This window comes from Felis catus, chromosome E1 (genome assembly GCF_018350175.1).
Source record: "Felis catus isolate Fca126 chromosome E1, F.catus_Fca126_mat1.0, whole genome shotgun sequence".
NCBI lineage: Eukaryota > Metazoa > Chordata > Mammalia > Carnivora > Felidae > Felis > Felis catus.
The window spans coordinates 41,486,321-41,504,560 of NC_058381.1; the positions used below are offsets into that span (position 1 = coordinate 41,486,321).

Genomic DNA, 18,240 nt, shown 5'->3' on the forward strand with positions numbered 1-18,240 from the left:
CTGCCTAAAACTTCCAAGTTCCTTCCACTCAACCTCAAGGCTCAAGTTCAAGTATTGTTCTAACCAGGTTTAGATACATGCTTCCTAGCAATAGGACCTCTAAGCAAGTTTCTGCACTTTGCCTCTGAAGTTTACAAGCTCATCTGTAAAATGGCAAAAATGGAACCGACTTTGTGGGGTTGTTTTAAAGATTAAGTTAATTCATGTAAAGCAGATCCAGTGTTGGGCACAGAACAGCTCCCAACAAATGCTGGCTATTAGTACAGCTCTTGTGAATTTGGTGGAAAGGCTTTAACCATCCTGGTTGCCTTTCTCATTCAATTAATCTTAATTTGTGTGTTCCTGGCATCTTTCTAGGTTCCAGGGAAATAACAAAGACACTATTCTACCAAAAGGCTTGTGTTAGAATGAGTGGTAGGTTGGGGCCCACATTCTGTTTGCCTATGTTTATGGGTAGATTCCCCTGAGACCTCCTATCTGGGTGAAGTCAACTTCCGAGACCAGAAAGGCTCCTCCCCGGGGTGGGGAAACCAGCTGGGGGCGTGTGAACACCGAAGGGCAGGGATTTTGGTGAAATGAAAGTGGAAGCAAAGAGCCTGCCGGTTCTACATCAGAAGTGTATTTCAGGTCCGGCTTAGAGGAGACTAAAGCCCATCAGAAGGTACAAGCAGGAGTTCTGTCGCTGTGGACACTGCCACTTTGTGCCCGGCTCTGAAGCCTCAACTCTTGCCAGCCGGACCCCAGGCCCATGTCAGTGACCCGTGATGCCGTAAGTGAGGAGAGTGTTGGGGGGAGGGGCGAGAAGCAGAGGAGCATTTCGCTCGGCTGGAAATCTGCCGGTATCTCCGGGTCTGGTGGCCAAGCCCCTCTCTGCTCATCTCTTAGACTTGCTGAAGGACTGGGGAGAAATGTGGCGGGGATTACCTCTCCCCTAACCCACTGCCTCAAAAGATAGTTCTATAACCTACACCTCAGGAGCTCAAGCATTTCTTGTGTGAATGTGCATTTTTCTGAGAGAGAATCCGTAGTTCTTGTTAGATACTCAAAGGGTTTTATGACCCAAAACGTGTAAGACTTGTTCACACCCTTATCTCCTGAGATCTTGCCCAACAAACTTGCCTCCTTATATTTCATCTTAGAGTTGAAATAGATAGTTCCTCACCTTATTGTTGATGTCAGCTGAATCTTAGGCCCTCTTCCAGGTCACAGGGAGACATGTCTCTCCTCTGAGAGTTCACCTTCCCACTGTGTGCTGTGCTCCTCCCTTTCCTGACCTGTGAATGATCCTACTCCTGCTAGACTAAGACTGGTCCCCCGTCCAGCCTGTTCACCATGCCAGCACTGTGCCTGGCATGCACGCAGCCCTCAATAAACAGCTGTTAAATGAATGCATCTCCTCCCCTCTCCAGTTTCTTCCTTTTCCCCCTCCCTGATACTACCCCATCTGTTATAAATACACAGATATCTTGCTTGGGAATTTTTCATTTGCTCCTCAAATGTAGTAAGAAAGATCACAGGCTCAGGGCCGGCTGAGCCAGTGGAGCATGAAACTCTTAATCTCAGGGTTGTAAATTCGAGCCCCACGTTGGGTTTAGAGATTACTTTAAAAAAATATTTGGGGCGCCTGGGTGGCTCAGTCGGTTAAGCTCCCAACTTTGGCTCAGGTCATGATCTTGCGCTCCGTGAGTTCTAGCCCCGCGTCGGGCTCTGTGATGATGGCTCAGAGCCTGGAGCTTGCTTTGGATTCTGTGTCTCCTTCTCTCTCTGCCCCTCCCCCACTTGTGCTCTATCTCCCTCATGGCACAAAAATAAATGTAAAAAAAAATTTTTTTTTAATTTAAGCAGATAATCTATAAATCAATATAGTAAAAACTTAGCACACTGGTTGGCACCTCCTAAACGTACAATACGTGTTTGTTATTCTTAATATTATTGCCAACCTTTCAGAACTCCTATTCCCCAAGATTATCTTGATTCACCTCCATTTCACTCCTACCTCTAAAATGGGTGCAGGAGACTTTTTTTATTATGACTTTTATTTTTGTTTATTTTTATTTATTTTGAGAGAGTACGAGTGGGGGAGGAGGGCAGACAGAGAGGGAGAGAGAGAATCCCAAGCAGGCTCCACACTTTCAGAGCAGAGCCTGACCTGGGGCTCGATCTCACAACCATGACTGAAGCCAAAAAGAGTCGGACACTTAACCAACTGAACCACCCAGGCGCCCCTATGACTTTTTTTTAATGTCTATTTATTTTTGAGAGAAGGGTGTGAGGGTCAGAGAGACAGGGGGACAGAGGATCTGAAGCAGGCTCCAGGCTCTGAGCTGTCAGCACAGAGCCCAATGTGGGGCTCAAACTCACAGACCTTCAAGATCATGACCTGAGCTGAAGTCGGACACTTAGCCAACTGAGCCACCCAGGAGCCCTTCAGGAAACTTCTTTTTTTTTTTTTTTATGTTTATTTATTTATTTTGAGAGAGAGAGAACAGGGAAGGAACAGAGAGAGGGAGAGAGAATCCCAAACAGGCTTTGCACTGTCAGCACAAAGCCTGACATGGGGTTTGAACTAAAAAACCATGAGATCATGACCTGAGGTGAAATCGAGAGTCAGATGCTTAACTGACTGAGCCACCCAGGTGCCTCTGAAATGAAACTTTTTAAATCAACAGAATAGAGATCACACTCTGTACAGTTTTATTTTGTATTTTGCTTTTTTAATTAGTGTATTTCTTCATATTGTTAAATGTTCTTTAATGTCTTCTAATTGCTACATAATATATTTATTAGGCTATTCCTCTATAGTTGGACATGTAGATTTATTTTTGACTTTTTTTGTGTGGGCTTTTTTTTTTGTTTGTTTTTTGGCTTTTTTTTTTTTGCTTTTTTTTTTTTTTTTGAATGTAAGCTCTACCCAACCTGGGTCTCAAACTCAGACCCTGAGATCAAGAGTTGCATGCTCTACTGACTGAGCCAGCTAGACACCTCTCTTTTGGGCTGTTTTTGTTTTTTTCTTTTTTTTACCCTTTTTTTTAAAATGTGTATTTATTTTTGAGAGATAGAGAGTATGAATGGGGAGGGGCAGAGAGAAAGGGGGACAGAGGATCCAAAGCAGGCTCTGTGCTGACAGCAGAGAGCCCAGTGCTGGGGCTTGAACTCACAAACAGTGAGATCAAGACCTAAGTCAAAGTTGGACGCTCAACCGACTGAGCCACTCAGGTGCCCCAAAGATTACAGTTTTAAAGCTCTGTCCCTCACAGAGCCCTTCCTTCCTTTTGACTTCTTCCCTTACACATGCTGCTCCAACCCAGAGTCATTTCCACCAAGTCCTGTCCCTGACCATATGTGTCTTCAACGGCCTCGAGTTTGACTTACTTTGGCTCATTAATTAACCCTGACAAACCTCAGGTTCCTCATATAAAATGAGGATTCATAAAATAGGAAACATTCAACATAGCACTCATCATGTGCCAGGCACCATTGTTCCCAACAAAATTATAGGTGGAAATTGCTATTATGTCCATTTTGCAGATAAGGGAACCAAGGCACAGAGAGTTAAATAACTTGTTCATTGTCTTGCAATACTAAAAGGAGCTGGATGTAAGCGTTGGAGGTTTGTCTCCAGAGTTCGTGTTCTTAACTGTTATGCCGAACAGCCTCCCAATACCCTATGATGAACATAAACAGCAGGAGATTTTATCTTATGGGGTGGTTAGGTTGTAAATTTCACAAGTAAGGCAGAAGAATGTAGGTAGTCCAAATTAACCTTAAATCATTAACTCACCCCTACAGTATCCAGAATTTACAGTCACTCAGTGAGCTCAATGTAGAATGGATTGCAGTTTTTTTCGGTTAAGCACCAGATGTACATTGGCTTACATTTAGGAGACCATGTTATCACATCACGCAAACAATAGCATGTATAGTTGAATTCATGTACGTGACTACAGTCAGCTTGTGTTGTCCTTAAGAGGGTCCTATAAGAGAGAAGTTCCAGTTGGAACTTGGAGACAGGAGGCAGTTCTGTGATACTTAAAATGAGACGGAGTCCAACCGTGCCCAGCACCTGGCAGGCCCCCAATAACCACTTGCCCTCTTCCCTTGCCTGCTGGGTCAGTGGATTCTACCAAATTCTTGTCACCCAAGTCTACAACCTTGGCAGTTTGTCCAAACCTCTCCAGTTTGTCCTCTCTGTCTCCTTAATATAAACATCCACAGAGTCTGGAGGCCTGCTTCCTGAAATGTGCTCACCCGTGCGTGCCCATTGCCAGAGGTCCAGCTCAGCTTCTGTCATGTCAGGAGGAATCAGAACCTCAGAGTGTCCCTCCCCAGTTCCCGCTGCTCCAGCTCATCGTGCCATGGCTGCCAAGTTGCTCTCTTAAACACCATGTCCACCACCTCACCCCCCTCAGAAATCTTCACTAGTTCTCCATCCCCTACTTATATTAGATCTGAACTCCCCTGCTCCAATGGTTCTTTTAAAAACTCTATATTTAGGGGCGTGTGGATGGCTCAGTCAGTTAAGTGTCTGTCTCTTGATTTCAGCTCAAGTCATGGTCTCACAGTTCATGGGATCAAGCCCCAAGTGGGGCTGTGCACTAACAGCATGGAGCCTGCTTGGGATTCTCTCCCTCTCTCTCTCTGCCCCTCCCCTGCTCATGCACCCACACTCTCTCTCTCTTGCTTGCTCAAAATAAACATTAAAAAAAACTCTATAGTGGGGCACCTGGGTGGCTCAGTAAGTTAAGCATCTGACTTCATGGCTCATGGGTTCGAGCCCCACATCACACTCTGTGCTCACAGCTCAGATTCAGATTCTGTGTCACATCAGAGCAAAGCCTGATGTAAGGCTCAAACTTATAAACCGCAAGATCATGACCTGAGCCAAGATCAAGAGTCAGATGCTTAAATGACTGATCCACCCTGGTGCCCTTTTTTAAAGCTATTTTATTTTATTTTATTTTATTTTATTTTATTTTATTTTATTTTATCTTTATTTTTAAATTTTGTTTGTTTATTTTATTTAGAGAGTGAGAGATAGCAGAAGTGGGGGAGGGGCAGAGAGAGAGAGAGAGAGAGGAAGAGAGAGAATCCCAAGCAGGCTCTGTATTGTCAGTGCGGAGACCAATGTGGAGCTTGAATCCACAAAACCGTGAGGTCATAACTTGAGCCAAAACCCAGAGTTGGACACTTAAACAACTGAGCCACCCAGGTGCCACTAAAAGTTATTTTATTAAATAGCATTGCTAATTACTAGATTTTCAAACAATTATGTATATTTAGATCAAGATTTAAAGCAGAAGTAAAAAGAGAATGAACTTAGGACTGAATCTAGTTCAAAACATCTTAAAATGAATTTCATTTTTTTAAATTTACTTTTTCATATATTTTTAATTTTTTTTTTAACGTTTATTTATTTTTGAGACAGAGAGAGACAGAGCATGAACGGGGGAGGGGCAGAGAGAGAGGGAGACACAGAATCGGAAACAGGCTCCAGGTTCTGAGCCATCAGCCCAGAGCCCGACGCGGGGCTCGAACTCACGGACCGCGAGATAGTGACCTGAGCTGAGCTGAAGTCGGACGCTTAACCGACTGCACCACCCAGGCGCCCCTTTTTTCATATATTTTTAAATTGAATTATCTCTTTCAAATAAAAATTCAGATTTTTATTTCCCTTAAAAATGGGAAGATATGGGGAGGGGCACCTTGGTGGTTCAGTCAGTTGAGTGTCCGACTTCGGCTCAGGTCATGATCTGGTGTTCTTAAGTGCCAGTCCCACATTGGGCTCACTGCACAGAGCCTGCTTCAGATTCTCTGTCCCCCTCTCTCTGCCCCTCTTCTGCTTGTACTCTCCCCCAAATAAATAAATATATATATTTTAATAAATATATATATATTTAAAAATATATATATATAAAATATATGGGGCACCTGGCAGCTCAGTTTGTACAGCACATGACTCTTGATCTTGGGGTTATGTGTTCAAGCCCCATGTTGGGCATAGAGCTTACTTTAAAAAAAAAAAAGAAAGAAAAAGAAGAAATGGGATACAGGAACCACATTCCCATGTGAGAAAATCTTGGTTGGATGGGCTGCCTGGGTGGTTCAGTTGGTTAAGTGTCTGACTCTTGGTTTCAGCTCAGGTCACGATCTCATGGTTTGTGGGTTTGAGCCCCACATTGGGCTCCACACTGCTTTTGCAGAGCCTGCTTCGGATTTTCTCTCTCTCTTTCTCTCTGCCCTTCCCCCTTCCTGCACATGCTCTTGCTCTCAAAATAAATAAATAACTTAGAAAAGAAAAGAAAATCATGGTTGGAGCTGAGAAGAAGTTGCCACTTTAGCGGGGACATGCTCTCTCCAGTTTGTGAGTCCCTAGCACTCCCAGTCTACACTGGCTCCCTGGACTCACCGATGTCATCTAACTGGCCCTTAAAGACACCTTGTTTGTAGGCATATAAAGAACTAGGTACCTTTCTCACTACTCATAAACCAGCATTATTTGGTCAAGCCCTAGTTTTTGTCTGTTTAAAATAGAGTGAACTGACACTGAATAATTCAATGCCCTCTGTAATATATTCCCATTCTGCCATTAATTCACTTCATTCATTCATTCATTCATTCATTCATTCAACACACATTTACTGAATGCCTGTTTTGTGCCAGAAACTCTGCTGAACACTGGGGATACAGAGATGACTAGGACAGAGTCCCGCCTTCCCCAGTGAGCTCACACTTCTCTGAGCTGACCTTATTTATCAGGCTTCCCAACCGCAGAGTGAACTCTGCCAGCTAACATCTACTTCATCCCGCAAACAAAGGTGCATTTATTCGTATCCCTGGTGTCATTCCCCTGCCCATGTTGTCACTCTCTGTCTCTGGACTTGCTCCAAATCACACCCAGCCTGAAAGGCTGCTTGCTGCAGTGGAAAGAATGGCAGTCAAGGGACAAGCTAGGAGATGTGGGGTAAATTGTTCCCCCACTCTGGGCTTGATTTCTTCACTGTAAAGCACAGATTAGCAGTCTGGAGTCAGACTGCATAGGGCTGAATGACTTCAAGCAAGTCACTTAACCTCTCTGAGCTTCAGTTTCCTCATCTATAAAATAAGGATAAGAGGGAATTTATTTCACAGGGTTGTTTCAAGAATTGAGCCATATAAAAGCCATAAAACGCTTAGCACAGGGTGCCTGCATGGCTCAATTGGTTGAGCATCTGACTGTTGATTTCGGCTCAGGTCATGATCCCAGGGTCATAGGATCGAGCCCCGCATTGGGCTGTATGCTGAGCATGGAGCCTGCTTGAGATTTCTCTCTCTCTTCCCACTCCTGCGTGCTCTCAAAAAAAATTTTTTTTAATTAAAGCTTAGCATAGTGCCTGACATATAGTAAGTGCTCAATAAACATTAGCTGGGGCACCTGGGGTGGCTCAGTCGGTTGAGCATCCAACTCCAGCTCCAGTAATGATCTCACAGTTTGTGGGCTCGAGCCTCATGTCAGACTTTGCACTGACAGTGTGGAGCCTGCTTTGGATTCTCTCTCTCTCTGTCTCTCTCTCCCCCTCCCCCGTTCATGTGTGCATGCATGTGCATGCAAGCTCTCTCTCTCAAAAACAAATGAACATTAAAAAAAAAAGTTAGTGAATACTATGACATTTTTCCACTCTAAGCCCCCACTCCTCCCAGAGGCCTCCCTAGTTATGTTAAGCCCTATGGGACTGTCCCTCCTCCATACTCCTGATGTCCTCCACAATCTGTCATGTGAGGGTACACTGTCTTGGGTGGTGTTTTGTACAGACCCGAGGGCTAGCCTCTTCTCCCCCCTTGCCCTGTGTCAGTGCCCAGCACCGCACAGCAGGAGCTCGGTGTCTGTTAAATGCAAGCTGTCCTGTAACAACGCAGCTGTGGCTGCTGCAAGGGCTCCTCCGCTTGTCCCCCTCCCCCAGCCGAGATGAGGCCAACCAAATCCTGAGGAGAGTGGGCCAGGGCCATCCCCGGGACAGGGGAAAGGGGTTGGGCTGTTCCGGAGCTGAGCATCAGCTCTGCCGTGGGAGAGTCCAGGATCGGGTCCCTTTCGCCTGGGCTCATTCTCTGGGAAGGCAGATGGAAGTCTGGTCGTCTCCCCCACCCCAATAGGCTCTCCATGCCCTTCGGGAGGAGCAGGCCAGACTAAAGAGGAGGCTGCAGCAGCTGCAGCAGCGGAGGAGGGAATTTGGGGACTTCCCTCACCACGACCAGGTAAGCTGGGAGAGGGGTGTGGTGTGGTAGAAAGAACCAGTTTCTCTCCTGGCTCTGCCACTTCCTCACTGCATGACCTCCAGTATGGCACTTGAACTCTCTGGATCTGTTTTCTCACCTGTGACGCTGAGCTACCAAACTTGCAGGCTTGTGAGGACAAAGTAACATCTTGTGTGGAAAGTGCTCCTACAGGCTTGACCTACCTTCATCCACCCTTTTATCCAGCTCTCCTTTCAATAAGTGTGCTCATCCCCGGCCTCAATTCCATGGAACACTTTCCTTCTAGGGGTGGTGGGGCCTCTCCCACCCTTGAAGGCTGCATCAGCCTCCCCTCCCCCACCTCCAGGTCCCATTCCCGGTGCCCTTGGTCCCCCTGGTGTTCCGAGGACACACTCAGCAGGGCACAGAAGGGTCCAAGCCTTTGGTTTCCAAACTACGGATCTGCTACCCTCTGCCTGGAGGCTCTGCTCTGGTCACCTTCGACGATCCCAAGGGTGAGCTCTCACAGAGGCCCTGGGAGGGAGGCTGGGAGGCTTCCCAGTACTGACCCTGCTTCCCCGACCCAGTGGCCGAGAGGGTGCTGCAACAAAAGGAGCATAAGATCGACATCGATGAGTGCCGGCTGCGGGTGCAAGTCCAGTCCTTGGAGCTGCCCGTGGTGACCACCATCCAGGTGATAGGACTGCGGCGTCCTGGGACATGCAGGGGGTGCCATGCACTTGGGCACAGGGGATGAGTGGGGCTGTACCTCTCCCTCCTGTCTGTCCCTAGGTGTCCACACAGATAAGCAGGAGGAGTGTGCTGGTCAGTGGGTTTCCTGCAGGGCTCAGGCTGAGTGAGGAGGAGCTGCTGGACAAGCTGGAGATCTTCTTTGGCAAGTCCAGGAATGGGGGTGGCGATGTGGAGAGTCGGAAGCTGCTGCAAAGTGGTGTTGTGCTGAGTTTCACTAAGGATGCAGGTAAGGGTCTTGCCGACAAGATTGGGGCTGATGCATCCGGCCGCAGGGGAGAAAAGCTCTTGATGCTAGAGGTCCATCCCTCTCTGTCCCCACAGTGGCCCAGCACCTGTGCCAGGCTGGCCAGTTTACAGTGCCACTGGGCACGAAAAGCTTCCCTTTGAGAATCTCTCCCTTCCTAAGTGGGGAGATCCAGAAGGCTGAGGTAAGTGGGAAGGTGAATTGGTGGCTGGGCCAGGAACCTGTCTGCCTGGCAGAAACTTGCCCAAGAAAGGATCAGAGTCCCCAGACTCCACTGCCCTCCCCATTGCCAGCCAGCCTCTCAGGCCTCCTGGCCCTTCCCAGACCCCCAGGGGCACTGCCTGCCCCCAGTCCCTGACTCTCATGAACCAGGCCCATCTCCTGGCTCCTTTTCCAGATCGTGTTCCGGCCAGTGCCCCAGTCAGTGCTGGTGCTCAACATTCCTGACGTCCTGGATGGCCCGGAGCTTCAGGACATCCTGGAGATCCACTTCCAGAAGCCCTCCCGTGGAGGTGGGGAGGTGGAGGCCCTAACAGTTGTGCCCCCAGGACAGCGGGGCCTGGCGGTCTTCACCACCACGTCAGGCTAAGAGCCTGCCCTTCTCATCCCCTCCCCCGCACCCCTGCCAAGCCTCTCAAACCAGGCTGGATTTGGGCGCACAGGTGCAAGAGATCGTGCTGGTCAACAGCGGCAGGGATTATGGCTTATGAAATGCTGCCCAAGGACAATAAAAGTGGCGTGACCCTCTTCTCATTTCATTTCCTGAAAGGAAACTTGATGTGAGCACAGAAGGGGGAACCCTCACCTTCCAGGAGCCCACCTTCCCCTCCACTCTCTGAGGCAACATCCAGGACCCAGGGTTTGGCTTTTTATTGACACAAACACAAAGGCAGCTTCGGTAACAGTAACGGGGTGGGGTACACAAAAGCAGAAATCGCCCTTCACACATTTAGGCCTCATTTAGACACTGAAGAGGCTGAGCCCCTCCCCCCACCTCCCATTGGCAATAGCTGGGCAGTAACCCTCCCTAATTCCGTATCAGAGAGCAGAGGGAGTTGTACCCCTGCGCCAGGAAGTCCCCACTTTGGTTCCGGTGGCCCAGGTCCTAACCACCCCCCTCCTTATTCCCCTGTTCCATCTCCCCACCCATGTAAACAAAGTTTGGGGCTGAGTTTGAAAAGCTGCCCTCCTGCTCTGAGAAGGCAGTGGGCCTCCCTTGACTACACAAGAAATGTGCTTCGATTTTTACTTTGGTCCCAGAACAAGAAACAGATGGCATTGCCTCTCAGAGCTCTGGCTGGTAAATGCCACACTTATCTGCAAGGCTGAGAACGCCACCCTGCCTTTTTCTCCTCAACCACCCAGAGAGAAATGACAGCCCCAGAGACGGGACACGGCACAGACCCCAGGAGGCTAGGGGCTGCCCCCCGCCCCCACTGGCACACACACAGATTTTTGGCAGTGTTGTGGGACAGCAAAAGCCCACCTCCACCAGAACGAGGAAGGCACTGGGGAGTTCAGGGGTGGAGGAGGAGGTGTGAGACAGGGACCCCCCACCCACCCATACACGCAAGCACAGGTTTTCCGTTGCTAAGGCACTGAGAACAAATCCACTAGAACTCAGTGAAGGATGGGGAGGAGGGGGGGGCTCTGTGTCCCTCCCACAGAGTCGTGACCTAGGGAAGCAGGTCAGATTCCCACCCTTGTTGTAAGAGGCAACCTTGGTTAAGAGTGGCAGAAAACCTGGAGGTGGAAGAAACCCAGCTGTGCTCAAGGAGACGGGGACCAGAGGACAAGGCCATGCAACGAGGCAACAGAGTTCAGAGGTGGGCGCCAGCTGGCCTGGGCTGAAGGGACAGGAGGGCGAGACAGGGACATGCTGGATTCACACAAATTGGCCCCATATCCTGAGCTGACATTTTGATTCTTTGGGGAGGGGAGTGTGGGGCAGGGGCAGGAGGGGAGATGAGGCAGAGGTGGAAGCACACAGAACTGGACGGAAAAGGACTGGCTAACCTTGGCACAAAAGCAGCACAGCAGGCCCAGGGAAAGGGTGGGGGCAGGAAGCAGCCGGCCTCCCTCTGACCCTCCCTGTCCCCTTGGCAGGGCCCAGACATCCAAGTGGTCACTTCCCAACCTCTTCGGAGGGCAGGAAGGGGGGAGGGGGCCCTGCCTAAGGAGAAAGAACAGGGCAGGGGAGAGGTCATCACCACAGAGACCTTCGGGGGCGAGTGGGCAGAGCATTATGAGGAGGATGAAATGTAAGAGAGTCTGGTGACCAACACAACGTGGCTCCCTAGCTTCTCTCTTCCCAGGTCCCGAGGGTCTGCCAGCCCCGGCCCTAGTTCTCCTTCTCTGGTCCAGGCACCAGGAGGACTTTGCCCACATTCTTCTTCTCCTGCATCTGCCTCATGGCATCCGCCACCTGGAGAGGAAGACAAGACCCGGTGCCATCCGGCCCCTCTAGAGAGCCAGCCTAAAGGGGTCAGCCCTCCTCTTCCCAGGAATCCTACCCCTGGGAGCCCAGCCTGCAGGGGCCCTCCTCTGGCCCTCCCTGCACAGCCATCACACTCACCTTCTCAAAGGGCCACACGGAGTCAATGTGGGGTTTGATGCGGCCCTGGTTGTACAGAGCCAGGAGGCGGGCCACCACACCACTGACTAGCTCCACCTCACCCTCCAGGTAGCCCAAGTGGAAGCCACACACGGCGCGGTTGGTCGGCAGCAGCTGCAGCGCAGTCACACTGAACTGGTTCCACCATGTGCGCGCCAGGGCCATCAGGTTCCGCTTGGGGCCCGTCAGCAGGTTGGCCATTCCTGAGGGATGAGGAGACGCGGCCCGTGAATCCAGGTGCTGGGCACATCCCTGTCCAAATCCATGCTCATCCACCCCCTCTGGGCCTCTTACAATCATCCACAGCAGTGCCAGGGAGTGACAGGATAATCCCCCACCTGCTGGCTGCCAGGCCCAAATGGACTCCAGCTGACTCAAAAATTGCCTGAATCTTTATTCACTTGTTGATTTTGTGTGTGTGAAATAGTTTTTCCTTCTTTCTTTTTTTAATGTATTTTTGAGAAAGACAAAAAGAGTGTGAGCGGGGGAGGGGCAGAGAGAGAGGGAGACACAGAATCCGAAGCAGGCTCCGGGCTCTGAGCTGTCAGCACAGAGCCCAATGTGGGGCTCGAACTCATGAGCTGTGAGATCATGACCTGAGCCGAAGTCAGATGCTTAACCAACTAAGCCACCCAGGTGCCCCATGTGTGAAATCGTTTTGCAAATGAAAATGCAGCCTGACCAAGAAACCCAGGAAGGCAGGACAAAGGAAGGCAGGCTGATTGATTTTGCATCTGGAAAAATCCCCAAACAGGAGCACAGAGAGAACACAGAATGCACTGTGACTCACAGGAACAGTAGTGAAAGAGAATGAGAGTAGCTGCCCCCCACCAGAGGTAGCAATCTGAACGCATCACCCAGGCCAGTCCTAACCCGATGCTCCCTCGAGCACTGGAGTCCCTGGGCCCCTGCATCCTACCCTTCAGACCCACCCTGCTTCCCCCCTCCATCCCCAGCCTACCAACTCACCATAGATGACCACTTTGCCCATGGGTTTGAGAAGGTTGTAGCCCTTGGCAGTATCTGACCCACCCAGAGGGTCCATGACGATATCCACTCCTGTCACAGAGTAGGGGGGCCCAGAGGCAGCATTAGGATCCACAGATCTGGAGTGTCCCATCCCTGTCCTGTGCCATCCTGCCCCTGCCCATACCCATACCCCGATCCCACCTTTGGGGGAGACCTTCTTGATCTCATCCACATAGTCAGTCGTATGGTAGTCGATGGGGTGTGTGACCCCGTTCTCCTTCAGCACCTCGTGCTTGCTGGCCGAAGCCGTTCCGAACACCGTCACGTTCTCCACTGTGCGACACAGCTGCACGGCGGCCATACCCACACCCCCTGCAGCAAGACACTTTCATAAGGAGGGGATGTGGAGCCACCCCGCCACCGCTCTCCATTCTTGCCTCTCAAGGACTCCGTTCATCACCTTCATTTTGCCTGGGCCCATTTTGAGGCTTTCTCTCCTCATAACCATGTCCAATTTCCATGATTGAGAATTGGGGGGAAGGGTAGCTGGCAAAGGAGGGGGTGCCGGGTGAGGGCACGTTGCTATGGATAGCACACCAGGCTGGACCTGGTGCCTGAATGTTACCACGGCAACAATACTGCAGAGGCCTCTGGGAGCCATAGGCCGAGGCAGCCTGGTGTTGCCATGACAACCGTCCAGACAGGCTGCAGGGAAGGGGCCCGAAGGAAATCAGGGTGGGGTAAGGAGGGGGGCATAAAGGGAGGGGGCCTGTCACCTGCAGCCATGTGTACCAAGACGCTGTGGCCAGGCCGTAGGTTGCCGAAGTCAAAGAGGACCATGTAGGCTGTGATGTAATTGACCAGCAAGGCAGCGGCTTCCTCAAAGGTCATGGCCTCAGGCATCTGGAAGGTCTGGGCTGAGGGCACAGTCACCTCCTCCTGCCACATGCCTGACCGGATCAACACCATCACCCGGTCCCCCACCTTGAAGAATGGAAGAAGAGCAGCATTCAGTCCCTTGCTCATTCACCCATTGGTGATTTATCACCTGCTATGTACAAGGCCCTCTTCCTGGCAATGAAGCAGAGATAGAAGCAGTCACAGTAGTCATGGTAATAGTAATAATAATAATACCATCAAAAACAATACTAACTTACCTTTACTGAGTGCTTACTAAGGGCCAGGTCCTATTATAAGTGCTGTAGGTCTATTATAATTTTTTTAATGTTTATTTTAGAGAGAGAAATCGAATGTGAGTGGGGGAGGGGCACTGAGAGAGGGAGACATAAAATATGAAGCAGGCTCCAGGCTCTGAGCTGTCAGCACAGAACCTGATGTGAGGCTCGAACTCGTGAACCGTGAGATCATGACCTGAGCCAAACTTGGACGCTTAATGGACTGAGCCACCCAGGTGCCCCTAAGTGCTATAAGTCTATTATATATAAACACTCAATTAATCCTTACCCGCTCTTTGAGGTAGAGACTGTTCTTATCTCTACTTTACAGATCTTATACTTCACTATTGTGTAAGATCCCTGAATGCCACAAGCTTACAGTTAGGGCAGCATGAAGTATTGTTAAAGAGATCAAACTGTTTTGGTTAAAGAAAGATGGGCTCTGCTGTTTACTGAACAGTGTGACCTTGGGCAAATAAGAACTATTTAACCTTTTTGAGCCCCAGTTTTCCTGTCTGTAAAATAGGGTAGTTATGATGAGTAAGTGGCAAAAAAAAATCATTTGGTAATTTTTAGCCCGGTGTCTGGAAGCAGTTCGTAGTATTAAATAACAAGAATGATAAAGTGCCACTAAAGATCTCTGAGCAGCTAGGGCTGGGTGCAATCACCTCCTGAGCCAGTACTGGGGGCCCAGAAAACACCTTCACCCAGAGTCAGAGGGAGAGGTGATGGGCAAGGACAGCTACACAACCCTATCCACCAGGAAGAAGCATTTTCCCCCACTCTCTCAGCCACCTGCACAAGAGCCTCATTACAGGAGGGAAAGGGGGCAAAGAAAGCAGAATCTTTCCCTCCAGCTTAGCATCTGGAGTCAAGAGGAGAGCAGAGGAAAGGTGGCAATCTCAGGAGAAAGGAAGGCCTCTCCTCACTCTCTGAAGCCCATGGAGAGGGAAGTGTGAGTGCTATTCCAGGACAATCCGAGTCTGTCTTTGTCTCTGCCAGGAATGATGGAAATTCTGTATATTAAGGAGACTTGGGATGCATGGGAAGAGGGGATGGGACTCCCCCACACACCCTTTTTCATGTCCCCACACTCCATTGACAAAGAGGATGCAGGTTGGGATCTTTCCTTGCAAGCACTGGCCTGAGATGAGGTCTGGGGAATGGAAACATCCCACCCTAGGACCTCAGGACCAATAGACTCGGAAATGGCCCAGGAGTGCTGGAAAGTGCAGTGTGGTCAGCCTGGGTCGTGACCAGTCCGGACCCGTCATGATCTGACTCAGGACAAGGCTCACTTATCCAGGCTAATACCCACCCCTCGCCCATCACAGGGCAGAGCCATGAACCTCTCCCCAGTCCAGACATCAGGAGGGAGGGAGGGCTCTCCCCACAGAATCCAGCCTCTTACATCAGGTTCTTGCCCTGGACAGGATATCCTGTATTTACTAAGCGGAAAGTGTGGGGAGGGAGGTTAGGTGGGTGGCCTTCAAACATGAACTACAACTCCCCCCCCCCCCCCAACACACACACAAAATTCCTTAGTATCTTCTCAAGAATTACTAAGAAGTCAGTGGAAAGGGTGGGGCCAGAGCTGAATTGAGGGAAAAGTCCTTTAAGGAGGAGATATTTGCATACACAATAAATCCAAGAATTCCAGCTCTGGGATCTGGGACTAGCAGGTCGAAGAGGATGGCTGCGTCTGAGGGGCCTGTCTTGCAGGGGGCTGATTTAAAATGAAACCCCCCAACAAACGACGTGCAAAGGCTTCACCCCAAGTCTCTCAAAAAGTTGCTCATTTGGAACTCTCTCTCTCTGGTGTCCGGGTTTGTGGCCAAGATTAATGATAAACAAAAAGAGAAACAGACCGGCAGAGCTGGGCCAACCTGCTCCCGGTACCACACCCCCCACCACCACCCAGTCCAAATGGACACCGCTGGGGTTTCCGAGGTGAGGGTCCTCCTCGAGGAAGGCGGAGGGGTGTCCTCTGTCCTCCCTCCGACGTTCCCAAGGGTAGCCTAGGGTCGTGACCCTCTGGCTGAGTCACTGGAGGAGGAGATATTGAAGTCACGGGATACAGAGAGCCTAAGACAATGATCCAGAGACCGAATCTCGTCCCGCCAACCCCAAGAGCAGAGGGGCAGCGTGAGGCCGGCGGGAGGGCGAGTGGCAAGCTCCCTCTCCTCCATGATGGGCGTGCCTCATCTCTTTGGCCGTGCTCTGGGAGGGGCCTCCTCACACCCCCACAGACCACGGGGCTGCATGTGACTGGGGCTCTGGCAGGGTCATGCGTCCCCGCCCAACCCTGACAACATAGCTCCTTAAGCTCCCTCGGGGAAAGAGGCGCTAATCGGTACTAAGGGTCACAGACCACAATTACCCAGGCAGTGTTTGGTGGGCCAGGGTACAGGTGTGGTTTTAAGCGGGGGGAGGGGGGCGAAGAGGGGGTGGTGGCAAGGTCATTGTGCGCATGCGCGTGGGTGCCTTATTGTGTTCCCCCCCCACCCCAATACACAGCCACGGCCGCCGCTTCTGGGCGGCGGCCGCAATTGAAATGGTTGAGGAGGGGGCGATAACTCCATCTTCACTCCCTACCCCCCAATATCCACCCAGTTCTCCAGGGCCCTCGGAACACAGGCTCCCTTCCTAAGCCTTCCATGCCCTTCTATCTGAATCAGTGCCAGTTTCCCCCGCCCTGCCACACCCCCGGCCCCCGCCCACTCGAGCTCCACTGCCCCAAGGCCTGGGCAGCCTCTCCCTGCCCTGCCGTGGCCCGCTCACCTTGCGGTCGTTGACTCCCTCGCCCACTGCGACCACGACGCCGGCGCCCTCCATGCCCGGAGTGAGGGGCAGCGGCGGCAGCCTGTCGTACAGCCCCTGCCGGGCCATAAGGTCGGCAAAGTTGAGCCCGCAAGCCCGGACGCGCAGCGTCACCTGGCCGGGGCCGGGGGCCGGAGGCACGGCCGGCCGGCTCTGCAGCTTCACCTTGTCGTAGCCGCCGAAACCCGTGAGCACCAGGCAGCGGAGCTGCGGCGGCGACGCGGCGGCGGCCCCCTCGGAAGCCGCGGGTGCCTGGGCGTCGCCAGCTGCCTCAGCTTTCGGGGGCTGAGAAGAGGCGTCTTCTCCGGCCCCTGCTTCGGCCGCCGCCACCACGGTGGCCGCCTCGGCTACCTCTCTCTCCGCGGACATGTCTGGGACTCCCGACGTGCGCGCAGCTGGACCGAGGGTGCACAGCTGGGGAGGGCGGGGCGCGCGTCGGGAGAAGCTGCGGCGGTGGACTCCGAGCGGGAGGGGAGGGGCGCCGGGCCGGGGGCGGGGCCTCGCGCTCCGACTTAAAGGGCCACAGCGCGGGTGTTGCAGGAGCGCGAAAAGTGAAGACCTGGAACATCTGGAGGCAGACACTCGAGAGGGCATTCTTAAGGTCATTCAGACTGCTGCTTAATTTGCTTATTTATTCATCATAAACCTTACGCAAGTTAAACAATATGTAAAAGGACAATCTGAAGAACGATCCCCAAACTTCAGCTTACATTAGATTTGGGAAGCCAGCCACCTGTGGACTAGAACCCAACTAAGTTGTTCTTCAGGCTCTGACTCTACCCATATGTAACCCATTCGTGTGGTCTTGCAGTGGCAACTTGGAGCAGGGAGACTGAGTCTTTAAAACTTTCCATCCGACTGTTAAAGCTCTGTGCCTCAACTTTCCCTTCTGTAAAATGGTGATATTGCTCGCTCTAAAATATAAAATTAAATCGAGTATAACCGATGTAAAACAAAGCGCCTTTAAAAGGTAAAAGATGCCATGCAAATGCAAAAACAGTTGTGTAGTAATCATTAGACTCTGGATCAAGCCTTAAATGACTTTAGGGCTTGTCTCTGGCTCCAGCAGGGCTGTCATTCTGGGCAGTTTTATTTTCCTCTTCCTCCCCATCTCTGTCTCCCCGAAGTATCCACCAGAGGACGCAGCTACCCCAAAACTTTCCACCCTGAGCCAGGCTGGAGAAACTCAGTCCACACTTGCCTCCTAGTCCAAGCCCTCCGTTAAGCCACCCCAGCCCCAGACTAGGCCGGTCGTTGCCATGGGGACTGGAAGCCATGATGTCACCACTGTCCGGGTGGGTGTGTTGAAGTACATACCCTCCTATCCCCAAGACTCCCTGCCGGGACGTGAGAGTGGAGGGGTGGGGGGGCGAGACCAAACCAAAAAGACTCCCTCCTTCTCCTACCATCTCGCGCCCCCCTCCTGTTCAGGAAGTGGATGGCTGCCCCCGCGCGTG

At 51.3% G+C, this 18,240-nt stretch overlaps 2 protein-coding genes across 3 annotated transcripts; one reads left to right on the forward strand and one right to left on the reverse strand.

Moving 5' to 3' along the window:
- Positions 1-524: 524 nt before the first annotated feature.
- IFI35 (interferon induced protein 35) lies at positions 525-12,215 on the forward strand. 2 transcript variants are annotated; one of them, XM_019817931.2, is made up of 7 exons: positions 525-769; positions 8,128-8,229; positions 8,576-8,723; positions 8,796-8,902; positions 9,001-9,187; positions 9,283-9,389; positions 9,975-12,215. In XM_019817931.2, exons 1-7 carry the CDS (start codon positions 749-751, stop codon positions 9,981-9,983), a joined length of 681 nt encoding a protein of 226 aa, XP_019673490.2. In that variant the 5' UTR covers positions 525-748; the 3' UTR covers positions 9,984-12,215. The 2 variants fall into 2 exon arrangements, with proteins under 2 accessions (XP_019673490.2, XP_006940445.2); XM_006940383.4 differs by lacking the exon at positions 9,975-12,215 and adding an exon at positions 9,603-9,952 and having other exon boundaries at positions 529-769.
- On the reverse strand, positions 10,061-17,225 carry VAT1 (vesicle amine transport 1). The gene is made up of 6 exons (XM_003996916.6): positions 16,745-17,225; positions 13,565-13,772; positions 12,990-13,160; positions 12,789-12,878; positions 11,781-12,022; positions 10,061-11,630 (listed from the first exon to the last, which is right to left on the reverse strand). The coding sequence occupies exons 1-6, from the start codon at positions 17,150-17,152 to the stop codon at positions 11,547-11,549; spliced, it is 1,203 nt and encodes a 400-aa protein (XP_003996965.3). The 5' UTR covers positions 17,153-17,225; the 3' UTR covers positions 10,061-11,546.
- Between the last annotated feature and the right edge of the window lie 1,015 nt (positions 17,226-18,240).